Source organism: Triplophysa dalaica, chromosome 3 (assembly GCF_015846415.1).
Source record: "Triplophysa dalaica isolate WHDGS20190420 chromosome 3, ASM1584641v1, whole genome shotgun sequence".
Classification (NCBI taxonomy): domain Eukaryota; kingdom Metazoa; phylum Chordata; class Actinopteri; order Cypriniformes; family Nemacheilidae; genus Triplophysa; species Triplophysa dalaica.
The window spans coordinates 6,165,335-6,188,670 of record NC_079544.1 but is presented as its reverse complement, the minus strand read 5'-3'; the positions used below and the strand labels follow the sequence as shown (position 1 = coordinate 6,188,670).

The window sequence follows — 23,336 nt, the reverse complement described above, 5'->3', positions numbered from 1 at the left end:
CAGAGCCTCGTTTAGGTGGACATCTAAATCTTCAATTAACTATACGAAGGTATTTAAGTTATATAGTAGAGTTTAACTTTTCGATAGTGTTAACAAAAAGGGTGAAATACTGGTTGAATGGCTATAAAAGCTCGTTTATAATGGTAGTAGACAGATACCGAAACAAGACCAGGCATATTAAAGTATTTATTGGATGTTTAAACGATATAGTATTTATTGTCACAGTTTACAATGTCAACACAAATAAAAAGGAAACTGCCCAAAGCAAAAGTCCTGATTTAGATGAGAAGGACACCAGGAATTAATATGAATACATTTTTAAAGAGTTATTCACTGCGCATTCACATATCTTCCTTGCATTTACATAAAAGTGTCTCACTATAACACTGAGAGGATGGTGGCGGTTTTCATGACATTTGAAATAGCTAGAACAAGTGGAGATTAAAAGTTTCCAGAAGCTGCAACACATCCACCATAAGAAAACATGCCAATATAACAAACATGAGAAATTCTGTAAACGCATTATTTTTGACATGCATGCGTTTCTGTTGGAGAGATATCGGGTCAGAGCCACTGGCAAAGTACAGTACTGAAAGCATCCCCAAGATACTTTTGCTTTGGCCAGCACTGCAAACCAGGCTTTTTTACAGTTTGAAAAAGAATTAAAATATGCAATTTTCAATCAAATACATGATATCATAGTTACAATGTAGTTTCAGTTAATTTAAGGGAAGCAACATCTTCGTAGCCATCATTGAACCCAGATACATATTTGGCCTTTGACATTAATCGGTTGCATAACATTAGTGAAATAAAGTACACACATTGTGGTAACATGCAGATTGCAAGAAAGAACAGGCCTTCCTCCCCTTAAAGCATTTATTCAAGTGCAGTTGTTTAATCTTTTAATTCCATCACGGGTCAGATTATCTTAGATTTGTCTGTACGCATTATTTCATGTAAGGGGTGTGAGGCTTGTATTTGTAAAACAATATCTCACATTAAAAACACATGAAAAAAGTAAAAGGAGCACATATATTATGTTAAACATCTCTGAGCAGTCAGCTGATCAAGTATAAGCACTCACATTAATGTAAAAGGGATATCCCATGTCAACACAGCTGCATTTAGACATTGGATGGACAGAAGCCGTAGTGTGAACTTCTGTTAGTAATAGGAAGCATTATTCAGCTGCTCAAGATGCTCTTATGATGAATTGCTTGAGTTTCATATTTGATGCTTTGGTTGAAAAGCATTCTCTTTCAATTTGAAACCTCTTTCTTGGTCCGATAACTCAATATGAAGTGCTCTTCTGCTTTATTGCTTAAAACAGCAAACAACTCGCATTACGAGTTTAAAAACAAAAGCAACATAAGAGCAACTCTGAACACATTAATTTACCATAAAGGCCTTTTCTCCAAGAATCACCCCTGATAAAGAGCGAAATATAATCGTCTACAACAGGGGGTTTGGAGACAGAAACATTAGTATGACGGAGGCAAAGAGCACTTTTGTCAAAGTATCATACATTCATTTGCTCAATATCAGCTCTTTAAAACATATAGACTAACAAAGAAATGTAGAATTAATTTTTTTATTAAATTTCTCTATATTTACCTTGCTTAGAGTAATGAACATGTGACTATATAAAGACCAGGTATTAATAGTTTAAAATAATAAATAATACATTAAGGTCTAGGACACACAGACACATGATCCAGTTATGTTGCCTGAAGGGAAGCCATTGTTTCGTGGACTTCAAGCCTCCTCTCTCAGGTTCCCAAAACTCATCCGAAAGTTTTGTATTTATTCCTGGCAAATGGAGGATGGGTGGAGGAGGGCGGACGAGGTCATAGGCAGCATGACTGGCTATGATAAAAAATCCATTCAACTCATTTTCAAAGAATAAAACATAAAAATGTCCCTCCCGAGTGTTTCATCAGACAAAATGTAACATTCCACATCAAAGCTTCAAAGATCTTTCTCGATTGTGAATGTACGGTGTAGTTTGGTGTGAACTTCTCCCATGCCAATCACTTACACGGAAGCCATCTTGTCATGAAATTGTGTAATGTTGGAGTTTTTCTCCCAAATTCTCTTGTCAGTTTGGATCTGTCTCGCTCTCTTTCAAGCTCAAGCCCATTCTGAAGGCTCTGTCCGTCTGTTACAGGACTTCAGTTCCGACCAGCTGGTCTTTAGAACATCACGGCCAAGGCAGTAGGAGAGGAAGACGTGCCTGACCAGTGCTTACATAATGCATCCTCAAGAAAACATGCCAACTTCTCACAGTCTTTCTGCAGGACAAAAGAAAAACAAGATGACATGCAACGGTATGGTATTGTAACTAGTTGCCTTCTAATGCATAATGAAACAAACAAAAAGGAGTTGGTGACCATTAAGTTTCCAAATAATAAAACCTGTTGGTTGTAAGATCTTGTGCTTACCTCACTAATAAAAGCATGATGAACTAATTCACTAGCCAAGTCTTTGGGAGTATCAGCTGAAGAAAAAAATGAAAATGTAGTCTTAAATATAATGCATTTTCGGTCTAGACAAATTAACAAAAATCTAAATGACACAAAACAGCTCGCTCATCATTTGCATGAGAAACATTCAGTTAAGGATATGGAGTTCGACTTCATAATGCGTCATAAATGCTTTGATGAACAAAGCCAAGAGAACATCAATGCAAGTTAAATTAACGTTTACTTACATGGCAGAACATCACAGCTAAGCTGACGGTGAAGCCTGTCATCCATCTTTAAATAGAGAGAGAGCTACAGAGAAAGAAAAGATGATGCAGAATGTTCACAGCATTTCTAAGGGTGAAAAAGCCAACCAAAAAAACTCACATGACTCCTTGTGCCTTCCTCATTTGCTTCTAAATTACACTGAATCTGGACAACCTGTGTGGAAACAAAATATGTAAAATATAGTTTGATATTTGTCTGTATATAATGTAATGTATCACAAAACAAAAGAACCTTAAAAGCGTATAAACCGATGAAAAATACGAGTTAAAAGATGGTTTAAATATTGTTTGTACATGGACAACATGCATTGATTTCTGAGAAATGCTTAAATAGACGTCAGCATTTTTTTAAATTGACCCTTGTTCATCGTTATTATGTGTTCCCACTTTCTGTTTACCAATGGAGAACAAAGTAGAAGTCACGGAGTATTCCATAATCAAAACCACTCCTGTTTCTTACCTTCCTGGTTTCAGTTTCTTGTGGCTCTGGGGATGGCGTCTTCACTGTCTCCATTTGTTCCTGGGACATTGAAAGAGCCCGGGGTATAGGATGTGGTCGCTGGGAAGCAAAGTTCATCAGGGGGTATATGCCATTCCTGCAGAAGATAAAAGTTGTTGTTTCAAAATGTACATGCATGGAAATTAAAAAAGTTTAAATCTATCATCAGCAGATCTTATCTATGACTCACTTCACATCCTCAAGGAATTTGTCCAGCTCAAGGGGAGAAACATGAGAATACCTTAAAAAAAACACAACATCACAATACAAAATGAGACTCTACAGAAAATAAGAGACAATTGGAGATGCAGCTCTCTCTTCCAGAAACTCACTTCAGATGAACTCCAGGTCGTTCACGGTGATTAATCTCCGCCATGATGCCATTAGGATCATAGGACTTGGTCTTCTCTTCAACACAGTTCTCAGGAAGGAGATCTAAACAAAAGAAAAACATTTAAGAAGACCAAAATCATAAACAAAGCACAGCAAATTACAATGTAACAGCATTTCTTCATTTGCTTTTATGAGCCATTATCTAAAATCAAAATGAAAGTACTTCTTAGTATGTAAGGTATGAACAATGTTTTCCACATGCACTTACACTGGTTGTTGATAAAGCAGTGCGCAGCAAGCAGTTTTAAGGAGTGGACCTCGAACAACACTCTATGGAACAGCAGGTCATGAGCCGTGGGTCTCGTCTTGGCTTCTGTGCGTACACACGACTGGATGAATTCCTGTCAATGTAAAGCAGGGTTAACCCAAACCACTTTAACTGACCTGTATTAAGTTATTCAGTCATTAATATGCAGTTAAAATCTTTTACCCTCATGAGAGAGTCCTCAAGTAACTGTCCAGCATAATCTATGGCCTCTTTTGAAACAGCAGCGTCTCCATTGGCCTGAATTTCCAACACTGCCATCTAAAGGTGGATGGGGAATAAAATAATTAAACAATGATCTTAGTTTAATGCTGATCTGAGTGTTACATAATAATTATACTCGATTTGATAGTTGAAATAATTCTCAGACCTCCAAGGCACAGATGCCAAATGAAAATATGTCAATGGCGTAGTCATCTTCGGCAACTGCGGAAAGAGATGTAAAACGGTTATGAAACCGTTTTACATAGAGTGGGGCCAAAAGTGTGAGACCACTAATAAAAATGCTTTTATTGCTTTTAAAGCGGCAATCCGAATGTTTTTTTATTAAAAATTAACTAAAACCAATTATTGAGCAAGTTCATGAAAGAACGGTAATTAAAACTGTTTCATAACCCTTGCTGGGTTCACCACGGAAAGCTTTTAGTAATGGTTTGTAATTTTCCTTGTCGGGGCGTGTTTCTCCGGAAATCCTTATGTGGTGTCTTTCGTCTATCCGTCAGTTCGTCAAATTAGTGAACAGAACGAAGAGGATCCGGCTGCTAGCACGCGTGTGGATGCTGCGAGTGACGGGTAGCAATGTACACAGACAAACTTTTTGTATTATTTATGGCAGCGTTTTGTACTTTTAAACGCCAAGTAGCGCTGACGACTGGGGATTCATCAGTTGTGAAAACCACAAAAGTATGAACTGATGAGAGTTTACAGAGTAAAAGGGAATGTGATAGGACTCGTGCGAAAAACAAGAATTAATATTGGCAAGCCATTTCAAAGGTGGCGTGACCTCTGAAAGGATTGAAAAGGGATGCAGACATGGCTTTATTTCTTCTGAACAGAACAGGTAAGACTTTCAATATTTCAGTAGATAACACAAAAACCGTAGCACAGTTGTTGTGTAGATACAGACGGGTAAAGTGTCGTCGGTTGTTCTTTCTCTCCTTGTCATGTTTATTATGATAAATGTAACGTAAGCCCTATTTGCAAGGGATGAGTATTATCTGGGGACCTCATGTGAAATAATAATGATATGTGACTGTACCTGTCATCATCTGAGACCCCCGATCGCGGATCTTCTGTTTGGTTCGCGTTACGGGAGACTCCCGGTAGGTATGGTATGGATATGACCCAGGACCAGAAATAATATCAAAACACTTCAACACAACCTCCATTTGCGCTATTTGGCTTTGTTTATGTTCTTATTTGTTTCGTGTTGTATCATCTGCCATGTTATCTGTTGTGGTTATTATGCGCTACTGATGTGCAATGAAGATTCTCACCGGTCCACATGTGAGTTACGACTTAAAACATCAGACTCATCCGTGCAGTTGGACGGTGCTGAATATCAACTCGCGTAAATAATTTTTTTACCACACATCACTTGCTGAAGCAATTACAAACTGAGATGGCAACAAAGAGGCCTTTCTTACAGACTGCCACTTTAAATGCCACTTTATAATTTTATACTTTCTAATAATTAAATCACAATTTCATCTCTTTTGGACACAATTTACCTGGAAAAGTTGTTGTGCAATAGGAACTAAATTAGTAATAGTTTAAAGAAAGTAGAAAAGGAAAAATACAAACAATGGACAAAGAGGACAAGGCAGAAATACTACAAGAAATGGGTAATGATAAAGCAGATGTTGAGACTAAAAGAAAAAAGCATATTGGGACAGAATAGAGGCAGACATAAAGGTGGTAAAGCCATCAGACACTCACGGCTGTATTCTGGAGCAAAAAAGTGCTGATTTCGCATTTCATCTCGATGCTGGTGTACATTCCCATGAATAGCCTCAGCAAATACTAAAGAAAAAGAGAGACGCCAACATTACTTCCGAACATTATGCATGCAGTCGTATCAACAGAGGAACTACAACCAGTTAAACCATTTAAGGATATAGTAAAGTCCTTTCACATTTAAAACAAAAATAAACTGAAGGGTTAAGTGGTCTTTTTTTCTTTTGTGATGCATTTGATTGTATAAACTGACAATTGTTTGGATTTTGGGCCAATCCTGTGTATGGAAAGGATTGTTTAAGAGGAAGGAAAGAAACGGTCTGTGTCATCTTTCTGAGATAACAACATTCCTCGTGGCATACAAAGCTAAGAGTGAACTCACCATTTACAAACAGCCTGTGCCAAACTGGAAAAGCAAAGAAAGACACAAAAATCTTGTTAAAAGCCATTCTGTTAGATCTGTTTTTCTATTTGGAGTTAAAGTTTACACAAATCTCCATCAGGAGGATTAAAAAAAACCCTGTCCAACCTGAGCCGATCTTTATGAGGCCATTGTGCTGGATAAAGATGGTGTCACAGGTTAGGTTACCGTGGATGATGGGGGGGTCACATGAATGTAAGTAACTGAGCACAGAAAGAGCAAGCAAATATCATGAAATACATGAAATTTTAAACATATGGAAAATTATATTTTTCCAAATAAGGAGTTTTAAAAGATGAAAATTGTCCATAGCATTTGGGAATGAATGTGCAAAATAGTTTTTAGTACAATACATATGCTTAGCTTAATAACAACGGTGTCTGAATATTAAGTTTGGACAAAATAATGAAATTTAAAACAGCAGATTAAAGAAAAAGTAAAGAAAAATGAAATACCTAAGGGCAGAGAGGATTTGTGTGCACCAACGCTTCCATGCCTGAGACAAAGAAAGTAAAAAACTAACCGTCAGTCTGCTGTTGATTTGCTCTATTCCTGCCAGAAGGTGGTGTTGTCCTCCAGCTTTGGTCAATTTAAATGATAGATTGAAATGTCTAACCTTCACATTCATAGTTTTGTGGTTTTTCTTGGTCTTCTTCAAAAACTGTTTAAGACTTCCAGATGACATGTATTCTGTGATAAAAATCACCTGTGTGACAGGAAATAAAAAGATTAACGTGTGAATCCAGAGCTAAGGTCACGGGAGCGCTTGTTATATCAGGTGCGTTTTTGTATCTCACCCTTGCTCGGTTCTCTCTCATATCCAGCCAGTACTTGTGAAACTTCACTATGTTTGGATGCTCCACCTGCATCAGGTTCTCAAACATCTCCCTTATCCTTTCCTGCACAAATACATCGACACAGAGATCGGTTTAGTTTGTCCTAAAACCTAGAAAAGAATACACATTTTGTTGGTATGGGTTGCGTTATATCACTTTCTTTGTACTGTTGTAGTAATTTGGAATAAACTTAGCTACTACAAAATAAAATAGAAGTATTATCACCACTTCCTTCCTACACACACAAACCTCACAAAAAAAACATGGTTGGTCAATAAACAAAGTTTGCCTACAGATTGGCATAATAACTTAAAGAGACAGTTCACCCAAAAATAAAAATGATTTGACTTTTTTGAGATATTTTGAAAAAAGTCTCAGTGTTTTTGTTCATACAATGGAAGTCAGTGGAGGTGTTTGGTAACCAGTGTTTTTCAGAATATCTTCTTTTGTGTTCCTCATAAGAAAGTCATACAGGTTTTGAACGACATGAGTGTAAATAAATGATAAACCAATTTTCATTTTGGGTGAACAGTCCCTTTAACACGTCCATAACACTTGGTTAAACAAGACTATCCATCACAGATATTTCTTAAAGGAGTAGTTCACCTTCAAAATGAAAATTCTGTCATCATTTCCACGCCCTCTTGTCATTTCAAACCTGTATGACTTTCTTTCATCTGCAGAACACAAAAGAAAAATGTTGGTAACAGAACAGCACAGCCCTCCATTCACTTCTATTGTAACCAATGCCAGTGAATGGGGGGCTGTTCACAACATTCTTCAAAATATCTTCTTTTGTGCTCTGCGGAAGGGAGTCATACAGGTCTGACCTGACAGGAGGGTGAGTAAATGACGACAGCATTTTCATTTGGAAAGTGAACTACTCCTTTAATGCCTCAAAATGAGAGGCAACAAGCAAATTTACAAGAAAACAGCAAACCAAGTATTGCGGGTAAGATATTTATGCCAAGTGTGATCTTACCTCAAAGGACTTGAAAACCTTCTTGTCTGAAAACTCCACTTCATTCCACACAACCTCCACCCCCTCCTCAGTGTCCATGGCCAAGTATGCACTCTCAATTCCTGGGACGTTGCCCTGACTGACCTAAACCAAGAAAAAGTGTGGTCAGACATTTTTAGGTGTAACACGCAGCATTCAAGTTTACACAAAGTAGCATTTAGCATATGGGGCAATATTTACTTTGTTGCACAAGGTTTTACAGTGTTTGGAAACATGGTATTTTAGTACCAAATTCTTGGTATTGTTCACACAGGAAGTCTGTATTTCTGTAAGGAGAAATTGAGACACGCCCCTCTACGCCTTCTGCCCCACCCCCTGCTTCACAACTCTCAGAGGGCACGTTGTGACTTCGAAGTTCGACTGCATAAAGGGAGAATGAAATCAACAGTCTTGTAATGTTAGCAGTTGTTTCTGTTGTAATGCAGTAAATACAGATCACAATAGGCTATACAAACGGACGTTCATCTGTTTGCTCCCAAAACACTCTACCCCCATATTCTGAACAGAATCAGGTCTCCCTCCTTCAAAAACACCCAACGTTTTGTAAGTTTTCCTATTTAAAGGCTAAATGTTATCTCTTCCCAGAGATCAAGATCCATGTTTTGGAAACAGAAACAGCACGATGCAGACACACTGAGACACAGCTGCAGTATAGAAGATGTTGGATGGATTCATCTCTCTATAGCAGGATTTCACTATAGGTTGTTACTAAATGTTACTCTGAAGTTCTGTTTTAACCACAAATAATGTGGATGACTGATTGTAATTGCTTAACGCCTGGGGCAGACACAGGATAGCTCTATGAAAGGTTGATCTTCATAATAAACGCATATAAAAATGTACTGTTTGTTTTTCTAGCAGGCTGATTGGTTGTCAATCACTGTGTATAAACCAGCCCCGGGAATTAGAAAATCGTCATTAAAAAGACTAAATGATCATAAATCAGGACAGTAGCGAAATGTAAAATGTTTTTGACGAATGTTTACATTAACAACTTTCTGCAAAGCAGGTGCCTTCATACGTGTTAAAAGGACTTCAAGAAGGAATGCTACCTTTTACTGTATGTTTATTTACTATACTATATTATATATAATATATATATTTTTTAACTTTGCCTTGTCATGAGAAAGCCTCTTTGTGGGTTTCAGAATTGTTCTTACTGCATTAGCAAACATTTCTAATCTGCATGTATGAAAAAAAAATTGTCACACTGTCTAAATGTTTTTATTTTAGTTTAACATATCATTAAAAATTAAGTAATTCCAATAACGTTTTTAAAGTAATTACTACTTTTATTAAAACACATTTTTCTAGAATAAATGTTAAAACCCAAATTACTCTGTAAAACTGTCAACCCTCTTACCCTCCGGGAAGACATAATCCTCCAAACATATATTTAAATTAATTATTTTCGTTTGCACAAATGCAGCTTTTTAATAGTTTAAGAAACATGGCACCCAAAAATACTAATTCTGTCGTCATCATTTACTTGATGGTGTTGTTCCTAACCTGTATACATTTATTTGTTCTAATGAAAACAGAGAAAGATATTTGGAAGAATGCTTGCAACAAAACAGTTCTTTGCCACCACTGACTTCAATAGTAGGAAAAATTACAATGGTTGTAAAAAGTGTCCCAGAACTGTATGCTTTCCTACATTCTTCAAAATATCTTCTTTTGTGTTCAACAGAACAAATAAATGTATACAGATTTGGAACAACTAAAGGGTGAACAAATGAAGACAGAATTTACATTTTTGAATGAACTGTCCCGTTTAAGGGATAGTTCACCGAAATATGAATATTCGGTCACCATTTTTTCACCAAGAGTTGTTCCAAATGTGTATAAATTTCTTTGTTCTGATGAACGCAGAGAAAGATATTTCGAAGAATGCTTATAACCAGACAGATTTAAAGGGATACTTCATCCAAAATGAAAATTCTGTCATCATTTACTCGCCTTCGAGTTTTGATGAACACATAAGAATGCTCATAACCAGACAGAGTTCCCCCCCATTGAAGGAAAATTATGTTATCATTTCTGTTGAACATAAAGGGACACATTTTGGCACTTTTGACTACCATTGTATTTTTTCCCACTATGGTAGTCAATGGGGGGGAACTCTGTCTGGTTATGAGCATTCTTACGTGTTCATCAAAACTCGAAGGCGAGTAAATGATGACAGAATTCATTTTGGATGAAGTATCCCTTTAGAGGTATAATTTCTCCGTGTTAAATGTTAACAATCATGCAAAGAACTCTAAATACGATCCACAGAACGACCCCACTGATGCTGGTTGAGCACAGCAAAGCTGGGTTATGCAAGCCAGAGAACAAGTCCACTGAAAGCATGTCCAATTACATTTGGAGTTCATTTATTCCCCAGATGCTTCACCGACAGATGAGGAATGTCATTGAAAACAAAATAAACTTTTCCATTTCCTCTGTGAGCCAGTGAGTGTCCTTCTACTCAACTGGCGTCTCCAAATTACGGCCATTCAAAGACTCCGTGTTTGTTTGTTGCCAAGAATGGTACCTCAGTGACGCACATGTAAGATGTTACTACCGTTTATCATATTATGGTCTATTAGTCACAGTGTTTTTTTGCGATTCAAAAGAATATAAACAACTATAAGCAACTTAAGTCAACAGCTAAAAGACACACAGGCACAATTTTACACTTATTGGACCCTGGTCTGTCTGGGTCTGTTTTTGATTTGGGAATAAAATGTTTAACAAACAACAGGGTGCCCATAAAACCAGGTGATATCATCTCAGTTAGCCCCTTCCAACATGAACCCACATAAAAAAAAAAACTGTAAGATTTACATTTCCTGCCCCTTAATTCCATTCGCCGGTCACCAACATGTTTTTATATTATTACTCACTATTATCCAGATATAGGTGGGCTTTTCAATGTCAAGCTATATAGTGCAGTTAAAAGGGCTTTAGTTCAAGATACTTGCTACAACTACACACAGGTCCTCCATAGAAAGGGCTTAACATCCTGTTTGGGTAAAAATACTGAGCCTTTCTCTGCGGGGTGGCTACCTTTGTGATGAAGAAAGGTGACCCGTTTCACCGTCATCACCGGTTTAACTTGACATACGGGAGACACGTACATCAATCCGCTGCTGTAATGTTAGAACAAAGCTGGTTGTGTGACTGCATCAAACTGGACCCCGATCCAGATGTGAAAACAAACAACTCTTGTTAGCGAAAGTGCCATTGGTCACTTAAGACCACCAAACAACCCGAGGGCCCTCTACTCAGGGGTCCAGAGCTGAAGTAAACACAAAGACATGAAAGACATCTAAACATGCTTGTCCACATTCCTGTAGGGAAATTTCTCAAGGAGATGAGCAGAACAGCTGTTATTCCCATTCAACCTCCACTGCCCAGTTTGTTAAACAGGAAACATGACACTTCGATGTGGATCTATTTATGGGCTACTGGAAATTGTCTTATTGTGTTATGGGACGATCCATGGACAGTCCAGGGATTCTGAAGAAAAGTTAATCATTGGATTCCAGGCAATCACCTCGCATAGGTGGAAAAAGCCTCACATGGGCATGGAGATCAGATACCCTTATAAGATTAGAGAATTAAACAACACACTCAAAGGCTGCACAACACTGGTTTAACTTTTTTAGCCGAATTAAGGACATTTTAAATCCTGGGTTAAAGTTCGCCCCAAAATTTAAATTCTGTCATCATTTGTTCGTCCTCTTTGTTTCAAACCTGTATGAATTTCATTGCTATCCTGAACACATAGAATGATTTTTGGATGAATGCAAGTAATCAAACTGTTTTGGGTCACCATTGACTACTAGGAAAATAAACTACTATTGGAGTCAATGGTGCCCCAGAACTGTTTGGTTTCCACATTCTTCAAAATGTTGTTTGTGTTGTATACAGGATAAATAATAACATCTTTTTCATTTTGGGATGAACTATGCATTTGAAGGCAATATTCCCCCTTTTGAAAATAGTGTTGGGAAGCACTGCTCCCACGCTCCACTTCCAAGTCTCTATCCTGAATAGAGACGTCAAAAGTATAAGGTGTAAAACAAAGAGCTTACCCATATACAGTGTTAATACCCGTTTATCCATGATCTTTTTTAACTTTGAATTACTAACCCAGGGTTACAGAGTCCAACACCTGGCAGTCACTCATAGGTAGTACTTAGCGTCAACAAAAGTCTTTGAGTAAACTGTCACACTTGTCAAGCATTTATTGCATCCTCTACTACCTTGAGCTGTATTGTGTAACTCGACTGACAAACAGAGCGGAGAGAAGCGACGCACTTTCAGCTCCTGCCTCGAGGGCAACCCTCTCCCAAACCTTTTATCTTGTATTCACGTTTGAATAAAGACTTGGCATGTTGACAAGATCAGCAGTTACTGATGAATAGATTTGCTTTCGGGGAAAACTGAGTAAACTAGGTGTGTGTTGTAGGCCAAGAATTCAGGGAGTTCACATTATTGAAAGCAGCACTGCAAAAGTTTCTTTTTTTCTAGTAAACACGTCTAAACATTTTGATCAAGATGCATTTTCTTGAGGAGCAAACTGACCTAAGAAAATAAGTCTTGTTTTTAGTCATAAAATATGAAATATGCCCTTGGCATTGATAATGCCATGCTTTAACCACTGAGCTAGAGGAAAACTACTTCCTAATTAATAATAGTAATAATGTATAATATTAATCATAATTATTATCATTAACTGTTTTGGAAATAGATGACTGAATACAAGAGCCCAGCATACAGTAGATAGAAACATATCGGCAAAGGGTGACTAGACCGTACTAAAAGATGCTAAAATATAATAAAAACATTTTAAGAGATATGTCAGTTTTGAGTTTACTATTAACATTTAACATAAAAAATATTAATAAATGTTTTATATTAATAAATAAATATAGATAAATAGATCATTAAATAAATAGATGGATAAGTGCCCACCCACTTTTAAATGGTTGCGAAATTATTGCAAAGTATCATTTGTAGCTATAACTGTAGTTATATGTAGATCTTTTCTTGGAAATCTGTCTCTGTGCATTGTAGAGACACCGAGGGGAGGAACATGAAAAGTGAATTCTTGGACAACCAAGAACTTCCAGTACCTGGAAGCTTTTTGTCAAAAACAGTGGGCAGCTTTAGCACCCAGTACAGACCAGAGACTCCAGCAACTACAGCAGAAGTATATTTGCGAGCTTGCCTGTGCTGTTCTGAGAACTCTGTCTATGAACAAGTGCTTAATACACACTGGATCAATGCTGATGTAATAGAAATGATCATAAAACTGTGGCTGTTACAATATGCATGGGCAACAACAGACCTCACAAAAAAAAGAGAGCAGAGAAGAACAAGCAAGAAAAGAAAACAAAGAGCATTATGGTAAGAAACATCATTATGTGATGTGTTAGTCACAGCGCTCACGACACATGAATGGCCAGCATTGTAACAATGTAGATGTGGGAAGTTGTAGTGTGAATTGACCGTTCCCCTTACTGTGGTTCGGGATTTGGTAGTGATGAAATTTTCCCACCGGTAATCGACATGTAAAAACACAAATAGAACAGGTGACACTGGGGGTGAGGGGTTTGCTGTGGGCTGTTCGAAGATGCGGCCATGCGCATGATGCATTTTACTTTGTTTTAAATCAGCAGCAATTCTGGAACGGCAATTGCTTGAATTAATGGCGGGTCAATACCTTTCTTAATAAAACTACAAAAAATACAATGACATTTGATTATATTAAACACAGACCTAACAATGACAGACCTGCATGTGAAAACATTATGCTTGCATAATAACATGCATATAATGAATCCACATAGAATCCAACTAACCACATAATGGGGCACAGTAAGGTCAAAAATACTTGTCAATATATTCAAATAGAGTAAAAACGTTTCCAGTTTTCACATCATTTGTTGTTGACATCAAAGACTCAAACTCTATGCAAATTCATGGGTGACTCAATTAGACAGATATCAACATGAGCGGGCTGTATAAAAACCTGACATCTTCGAAAACAAAAGCACAATAGATTCAAATAAATCAATCCATAAGACCAAGACTACATTACTTACAGGTTTATGATGGATGATTTCAGGTAGGTATTCGACCCCCTCCGGTAGTAGCAAAGTAAAACGTTGAATGGAATTCCATGTATACACAGTATGCGTGTCATCTGTGAACTCTGACAGCTTCAATACACTTATAGAAAGCCAGTCACATGAGATTCTTTTAAAGGAGTCATATGACACTGCTAAAACTAATATTATAATTTGTTTTTTTAATTGTAATTTAATGTGTATACAAGATTTAAGGTTTATAAACGCTGTATTTTCCACATACCGTGCGTTTCAGGCAGGTCTGGGTGAGAATTCGCTTTTAGATAGATCTTTTGTTTCCGACACTTGAATTTTTGCAATTTGACGTGTCTAAGACATGTATGGGCAACTTATAACACACCAAGGACACAGAAAAACACGTGCTCGCACCATATGACCCCTTTAAGATGGAGCATGCACAGATTCTGCAGATTCATGGAAAGAACCCATCACGTTTTAACTTTTCTGAATAGTAGCATTGTATCCACAGACTAGAGAAGCGAGAATATAACTCTTGCAGAATAAATGCATCTGACACCAGAAAAGGCTGAATCTTACACAAGCATAAAGGTGGTAAAGGTGAAGTCCTGTGGCAAAGATACAACGTCACCAATAACACAGAGTTTTGACTGATCTTCTAAAATTCATTTTAATAAAAAGGAAAAGTTACAGACCATGTAAGGTCCTGAGATACAACTATGAAGATTATACATTGAGATATTAATGTTATAGAGATATCTGTGAGGTTGCTGACATTTTCTGCCAGAGGAGAATAAAAGAGCTAAACACAAAAGGTTATAAAAGAGCTAAACATAAAAGGTTATAGACATTTTCTTTGTGTAAATGACACATAAAATTACCATGATTTTACAATTTACAACTCGATGAATTTGCCTCCAGCATAACTCTTAAATGTCAATTGCTCTATAGCGTATTCAAACTTGCCTTCAGTAAACCTTAAACACAGCCTGTGTAATTAAACCTTTTGGACCTTGAGAGCCCCTGGTTACTGTATTTTTCCAGCATTATGGGCAAAAAGCAACATTGAACATTCTTTAAAATGTCCCATTTGGCCTTAGGTTCCAAGTTAAATAAGTAGGTGAGTAGACTACAGAATTTGTATTAATGAGTGAATGGTTCCTTAAGAGAAAAAAAACAGTGGTCTAATGTTTCAAAACAAGCCTCTAAACATGAGTACTTTTAACCATAGTGATGCGATCAGAAAACCCTGCAATCCATGTCATAGTCTAATGTTGTGTTCAGACCAAACGCGAATGGCGCGTTATGTTGTGTTCAGACCAAACGCGAATGGCGCGTTTGTTGTGTTCAGACCAAATGCGAATGGCGCCTTATGTTGTGTTCAGACCAAACGCGAATGGCGCGTTAAGTTGTGTTCAGACCAAACGCAAATGGCGCGTTATGTTGTGTTCAGACCAAACGCGAATGGCGCGTTATGTTGTGTTCAGACCAAACGCGAATGCCGCGTTATGTTGTGTTCCGACCAAACGTGAATGGCGCGTTATGTTGTGTTCAGACCAAACGCGAATGGCATGAGTGATTTATATGTCAAGTCAAAGACGCGATAGACCTACTCGCGCGAATGAGGCGGCGCGAATGGAATGAATGACGCGAATTGCACGATTTGCGTCAATTGAGCGTGCGCATGATTCACGGGAGTTTGAACTTTGGCGAAAGTTTGAAACTGATATATGGAGCAATCCCTGCTTTAAAAGATGTCGGACATGAATCACATGCGGTGTGTGAAACTGATGTTTGCGTTTTGTTGACAATGGGTGCGCTTTGGTTCAGCCTACCCCACCGCACGCGCCGTATGTTTTCGGAAACAATCGTAAAGGTGTATCTATCTTTTATAAATGTGATGAAACAAAATACTCTTTGAAGATACGAAGTATGCGATACTACTCTATAGGTACTCCAGATTCATATGAGATTGGCAGAAACGTGTGTTTTACGCCTGCTTTAAAGTTGTCCTAGGAAACTAATGCAGTCTGAAATCTGGGGCTAGCATATTCCACTAAAACCAAAGCCAAAAGTAAATCAAATTGGACCTTTGAAAACCTTAAAAATATAAGGTGTCAAAGAAAGATAAGCAGAGGTCTGAATGAGAATGTCTACAGTCTCAGAAGGTCCTTTGGCTTGATCAAGCTATACAAGACATACAAGTAATCGAATATCTACACACCTTGCCTTACCTCTGCGTTTAGAAGCAGACAAATAAGCACAGAAGCCCAGTGTAATTGAAATAACATGCATACATGGTTACTTTCATTCGCTTTCCACACAAACTGGACTAACAAGTTTCCATGGCAATTTACCTGGGATTATTGTTTTAGTCCAACTGAAATCGAAAATGTACTGTGGACACAAACACGCATTATGTAATTAATTTCCTAGAACCTGAGCAATACAACAAGCAAATGAGAGAAACACTGTGCTGATGCTTAATGCATTAAGACAGATGGCGCTTACTGGGTTTTCTTTACACTGGCCATTGGCCAAGGCTCACTCACTCACAGTCTCTCACTCGCTCTCATTCTCCCTCTCACAGCGCAATAAGTGTATTCTGCTAATAGGAGGGGAATGTGTGTTTATTTCCACTGGTCTAATAATTAGGGCAAATGCACAAATGCATAATGACCACCTTTTAATAAGTGACAGTGGTAGCCAAAAATCTGATAGGCCAAATGGAAAAATATGCTAATTATACATGGTTTCAATTATATGACTGTTCTGTCAAATCATATAAAAATGTGTCCAAAAGTTGAAATGAAGTAGGCCAACAGCCAAAGTGACACCCTGTCTACATCGCACACGACAAAAGACAATAAAATGCATTAGAACCAAATATATTTTTCCATTCCCGTCCGGTGTGGACACGCTGTCAGTTTTACAGTTATAATTATTTTGTTAATGTTTGACCAGCTGAAACATCTGCACAACACTCGCTATCAGGGACAAAAAAGGCACATTATTTCTGAGAAGACTCTAACCAACAGTGCAACATGCAAACAACCCACTTACAGGCTTATTCACCTGTGAAACCTCAAGCAGGTTGTTTGCATTTTTCACAAATGGATGTGGAATCTGCTGTCAGTGTTGAATTGAAAAGACAAGCTAAATGCTTTAAGGGTTAGTTCACTCAAAAATGAAAATTTTGTCATCATTTACTCACCCCCAGGTTTTTAACCTGTAAATGTCTTTATTCTGTTAATAACGAAGAAAAAAAATTCAGTCAAACACTGAGGTGCCTTAAAGGTCCCATTCCCCGCGATCCCATTTTTCAACCTTTAGTTAGTGTGTAGTGTTACTGTCCGAGCATAAACAAAACCTGCAAAATGATAAAGCTCAAAGTTCAGTGCCAAGCGAGATATTGTCCTGAACAGAATTCCCTTTTCAAGGACTACAAAGAACGGCTGGAATTGGACTACAACCCTCTACTTCCTGGGTACATGATGTCACTATTTCGAGTGCTTTTAATAACCTCCGCCAAAAGGAATATGCCAAAAAAAGGGGCGAGGCCTTCCTTAGAGAAGAGCCGCTGGAGTAGTTTTTGGTTATCAGAGATTGTAAACATTTGACTGAGCTACGTGCAAGACCTACGTGCAAAATCTACTTACACTTTCAACACAGTCCTACAGGTGATATTAGAATTTAGCTGCACACATTCTAGGATAACCAATGGTCAAATAACAGCTTCCAAGACTTTAACATCAGCTGTGAAAGCGGTTCTGTTTAATATACTGATATTGTGTGTGTGTGTGAGCATACCTCTAAAACACTTCTATGAAACAATTCACAAGTAGTTGGAAACATTTGAGATATTTTAAGTACTCAGCTGAACAAAATATATATCACTAGCCTAGTGGTTTTTGGATATTTTACTGCAAAATTGTTACAAACTGCACCTTTAATGAAAGAAAAAGACAAAAAGATTGAATCCAATATTTGGTGATAATATAGCATATACAGTGATTTATAAGCTTTCTTTAGTTGGTGGGTCATTTTGACCCAGGAACACCAAAAGTGTGAATCTGTGCCATATGGTATGAAACAAGAGTATTTAAAAACATTTTTTTTGGTTCCATATTAAAGAAGGCAAGTGTGAACAACAGTGCAAATTATGGTCATATTTTATTGAATATTGCCAAAACTATTCACCAAAAAAATTGTCAGTCAAGGACTGAGGTGCGTAAACTCAGATTAACTAGGCATACGATTAATCCGTTAGAAAAAGAAAACCAGTTTGAAAAGGTCCCTGCCAAAGTTTAAACCAAACCTATGCTCTTTGGTACAATAAACAAATAAATTATTTTGAGTCAATGATATGAGTGTCAATGAAGTATGTCAATACAGAAATATCCTTTATTTCCTAGTTTAGCATCACGTCAAAAGACGTGCTTTTTTAGAAAATATCCTAAACAGCTAAACAGAGAACAGGCAGTATGATTTGTAAACTCAGTTTTGAATGTGTTGATGTGTGTGTCTTTGTGAGAGAGAGAGAGAGAGAGAGAGACACACACCGATGTTCTGCATGCTCCACAGAAAGACTAAATTAATTCAAATTTCTGTCTGTGAGGGTGCCTGTATCTTTAAGAAGGTTGTTAATGCCGACAGCCATGAAACAGAGTTGCCTTTGGGAATATCTGACGGTCACAGATCAAACATTTTATAAGCATTGCTCATTAGACACACAAGGTGAACTTTAGTCCTACTGCACAGCTTCAATGGCTTATTATTCTCCTCCCTTTACTCATGTCATGCCCTTAGCAAAGTGATGATAGCCTGGCTTTTTTAATCTCGGAGACGTGACTCATATAGCAAGGTCAAGAAATCTGCAATCTGTTGGGTTTACAAAGCACTGGTGCTACAGATGTCTTAATGCTGCACATTTACATGTTTATTTTCATACTACAAAAAATCATATTATTTAATTTTCTATAAAGTTAGTCATGCACTCTATGTCACTTTGGATAAAAGCATGAGTTCAATGCATGACTGTCATTTTTGCATACTCTTACTATTTAGTCACTGTTTGAATAGTTCCACTTTTCAGCATTCACAGAGTCAGAGTCTTAGCAGCATGAAGTGAGCGTGAAAGAAAGCTAGAGCAGAGTGATCCCAGAATACTTTAAGCATAGTGCTGTCGCTCCGCTCAACTCACGTTCTCTGTTCCAGCCTGTGAGTTGCTTGGCTAGCTACACACAAAGAATGATGCTTTGGCTTCTTTTCCAACGTTTCTCATTAGCAGAGAAAGAATATATGAATTACCTGACAAATGTCTGAAACGTTATGACTCAACATTTAAATAAAAGTTCTGCCATCATTTACTCACCCTCTTGTTATTTCAAACCTGTATGACTTTCTTGCATCTGCAGAACACATATTTAAAAAAATGTTGGAATCCGAACAATGGCGGTAACCATTGACTTGGATAGGTTTTGCGTCCCAACAATAGAAGTGAATTGGTTCTGCATGTATCTATTTACAAATGAGCAAAAGAACTCATTTAATAGCATGAAAGTGAGTAAATATTTATTTTTTGGTATAACTATTCCTTTAAATCGCTTCATAATTTAAACTGTAGGGAGGAAACCAGCTGAAACCTTAGCAAGCATCAATACCTCATATTAATTTAAGAAAATTAATCATGTGTCAAATAAAATAAGCAAGGATAGGTTTTATTAGACACTACCCTAGTGAACATGTCTTCTAAGAAACAGGAAAAACGATGGAAAAACAGTTGCATAACAACAGTGTTTAAGAGCTGTGCCAAGCTGACTGGCATCACAGAAGTCTCTCCAATAATGGTTCAATTCTACAGCCTCAGTTACAGCACGAAAATGTGCTAATTCACACTTGCCACTGAACATGTCACAACAACCTACAACAGAGAGGGAATTCAAACTTGATTAAATGAAACTCAATTAAACCAACAAGTAGACCTAGTTTTTGGACTTTCTCAATGTTTAAGTGTATTACAGCCATGTGAAAAATCACAAGCGGTTGCCACAGAGCGTCATCCGTCTCCCAACTGCCTGCTGACTCATTTTCACCTGGTGTTTCTCATTCACACAAATGTGCTTGATGATAATTGAGTTCAGGGGCCGTACTATTATACACATGTTTAAAGACTCATCAACTCTGTTGATGTGATGTCCCAGAGGTCACTTTCCTTGATAGTGTGGTTTCATGATTCAGGAGCTCGCCGCAATGATTGCTCAAGTGAATTCATTCACTAAATTATTTTATATCGCCTTACACTATAGTCACATGGCATACATTTTCAAAACAGGTTACTGACAGATGACTCACACAACTCCCAGCATTACAGCATGCAGAACAGAGATGTCTGACTGGCACATTCCTCTCCATGTTAAAGAAGTGAGTGGGAAAATAAAAGATTCAATGCAAACAAAACATTCATTCTTGTTGTACAAACACATCTGTCTTGGCCAACACTTTTAGGCTTTGGCACCCTTTTACAACGCTGACGCAATACGATCGTGGGCCACACACTAGTAACAGTCCTACACTTACGGCTATTCACAGAGAGGAAAATGTCCTTCAGCCAAGTTGTACCGCTGTTTTTTCCAGTTTTTGATCTTTATTGTTTCTCGCTACAAAGTGTCAAGAAAATGAACATGCAACTTTAACCACACCTGTTGAGACTAACCCCTAATCTTAGAGAAAGTTGGAAGGGCTTGATGAATAAATAAATTCATGTAAGATGCACTTATGTTACTTTTCTTTTGTGCTAATATTTCATGGGTATACAGTTTTACAGAGACTGAAATAACACGTGGTTGAAAGAGGTGTTTCTGACGTTACACTGCCATGTTATAGATAGGCTGAACGTGTGCAAGGACTGATAAGGTTTTAGCATACTGTAACTGTGTCTTATCTTTTAAACCTGATCTCTTGACGCTTAAACGTGCAATATCAACACTTTATCTCAGGCAAAAGCAACATAAACTAATAAAAACGCGTTGAAACTTTGTAAGTAACTTTTGGATACATTGTATCGCTTTTAGTGCGCGTGCGCAGAGGGGGAGGGGCTGGACGTGAGTTCCCATGTTTACATTACATTCCTCAAAAAACTTGCTTGAGAACTTCTCAAATGTTTCCTAATGTCGTTTAAAAAAGTTATTCTTGCCATTTAAGTACACGTGAGTCAACATACGCCCACTGCTTTTCGAAACGGTTCATGCAGTATGTAGAAAATAATCTATAACAGCTGCAAATCAATGTCATCTGTGCCCATGTGGAGAAACCCAACTAGACACCCACATCTGGACTTATTTTATGTCGGCGAAATACACTGCATTATCAATTCTGAAGCGTTTGACACTCAAAACAGATGTGCAGACATCAAACCATCGTGTTTAAAAGAAGCATGGCATGTTGCAGATGTGTGACAGTGTTACCTGCTCCCGTCTCTTCTGCCAGCGGCCGCAGGGGCTTTCCTCCAGGATTTCGCTCTCATCTTCACTCTCTTCCTCTTTACCTTCCGACCCCGAGATCTTCTCCGGGACTGACATAGTCATTTTACCCGTGCGTGCTCCCTTTAATGGCTACTTTAAGACCAACTGTGCACACAGCAAGGTTTACAGCGATACTGTAGCTGCAAACGTGTAGTATCATCGACTAATATCGAAGAGTGCTGGTCTCCGTAACAGGGTGTGTATAAAAAACGTCAAGCGCATGAAATAATGCAACATACAGGAAAACTGATACGAGTCGTGAACGCCGTTTTTAAAGCGCGGTAAAATAGTCGTCGTTACGGTGAACGTAATCCCATCCTTAAGGATTCCCGGAAGCAGGATAAAGCTCCTTTTTGCAGTCTCGTACGTGAGAAACGTGTACGTTTCAATGCCCTGCAAGCGTCGTTTCATATCCCCTCAGCTTTTCCGACTGGCCGAATCGCTGTGAATTTCCCCTTTTTAGTATGCTACCGTAAAGCTTGGACAACATGCACAGTCATCGCATATGGGATCCTGTCGCAAAGACAGACATTTCGCTGTTTTGCGCAATCAAATGCTTCTCAGCCTCTGACGCAATGAACACATTAAAAGCGTTCCAGAGTTACATAAGAAAAATAATACAATAAAACATGATGAAGTCTACACATGTTTGGAACCCCAAAACACTCAAATCAAGTTTATATTTGCATACTTATACATCTGGGTAATGAGTAATCGAATATACCCATTAACACTTATTGCTAAGTTATCAGTCAATTAAATTTAAATAATTTAAAAGACTTAAAAATGATGATTTCAACTCGAGTCTTTTAGTCAAAATCACCCAAATCAAATTCATATTTGTAATACACATCAAATATACCCATTAACAGTTGTTAGGGTACATTGGTATCATGAGCGTTGCAAACTGTACAAAAAACTTAAGTTATAAGTCAATTAAATGTAAATAATATTTAAAAGACTTAAAAATGATGTTTTCAACTCGAGTCTTTTAGTCAAAAACACTCAAATCAAGTTCATTTTTGCATACTAACACATCTGGGTAATGAGTAATCGAATATACCCATTAACAGTTATTGCGGTACATTACTATCATGAGCGTTGCAAACTGTACAAAAAAACTTAAGTTATCAGTCAATTAAATGTAAATAATATTTAAAAGACTTAAAAATGATGTTTTCAACTCGATTTTGTGTTGTCAAAAACACTCAAATCAAGATTATATTTGTAATACACATCAAATATACCCATTAACAGTTGTTAGGGTACATAACAATCGTGAGCGTTGCAAACTGTAAAAAACATAAAACACTTAAGTTATGAGTCAATTAAATTTAAATAATTTTAAAAGACTTAAAAATGATGTTTTCAACTCGATTTTGTTTTGTCAAAAACACTCAAATCAAGTTCATATTTGCAATACACATCAAATGCATAAACAGTTATTGCGGTACAGTACAAACATGAGCGTTGCAAACTGTAAAATCTTAAGTTAGGAGTCAATTAAACTTAAATTATTTTACTGACTAATCTTATTGTTCACAACTCGTTTTTTTAAGTTAGTTTAAT

General features: G+C 37.5%; 1 protein-coding gene across 4 annotated transcripts; it reads right to left on the bottom strand.

Moving 5' to 3' along the window:
* Positions 1-172: 172 nt before the first annotated feature.
* On the bottom strand, positions 173-22,226 carry nrbp2a (nuclear receptor binding protein 2a). 4 transcript variants are annotated; one of them, XM_056742788.1, is made up of 18 exons: positions 21,711-22,226; positions 8,105-8,227; positions 7,084-7,185; positions 6,903-6,992; positions 6,742-6,782; positions 6,395-6,489; positions 6,248-6,271; positions 5,848-5,931; positions 4,280-4,335; positions 4,075-4,170; positions 3,853-3,985; positions 3,584-3,686; positions 3,442-3,492; positions 3,213-3,348; positions 2,853-2,906; positions 2,714-2,777; positions 2,445-2,500; positions 173-2,294 (listed from the first exon to the last, which is right to left on the bottom strand). In XM_056742788.1, the coding sequence occupies exons 1-18, from the start codon at positions 21,828-21,830 to the stop codon at positions 2,196-2,198; spliced, it is 1,527 nt and encodes a 508-aa protein (XP_056598766.1). In that variant the 5' UTR covers positions 21,831-22,226; the 3' UTR covers positions 173-2,195. The 4 variants fall into 4 exon arrangements, with proteins under 4 accessions (XP_056598766.1, XP_056598767.1, XP_056598769.1 ...); XM_056742789.1 differs by lacking the exon at positions 21,711-22,226 and adding an exon at positions 8,324-8,769; XM_056742791.1 differs by lacking the exon at positions 21,711-22,226 and having other exon boundaries at positions 7,084-7,232; positions 8,105-8,228.
* Positions 22,227-23,336: the final 1,110 nt, after the last annotated feature.

Excerpts from the sequence above, each read along its gene's own strand:
- nrbp2a (XM_056742788.1), bottom strand. The coding sequence starts at position 21,830 with ATGACTATGTCAGTCCCGGAGAAGATCTCGGGGTCGGAAGGTAAAGAG. Across the intron at positions 6,272-6,394 it reads CCTCATAAAGATCGGCTCAG|TTTGGCACAGGCTGTTTGTA; the intron begins GTTGGACAGGGT and ends TTGCTTTTCCAG. Across the intron at positions 3,687-3,852 it reads CTGCTTTATCAACAACCAGT|ATCTCCTTCCTGAGAACTGT; the intron begins GTAAGTGCATGT and ends TCTTTTGTTTAG.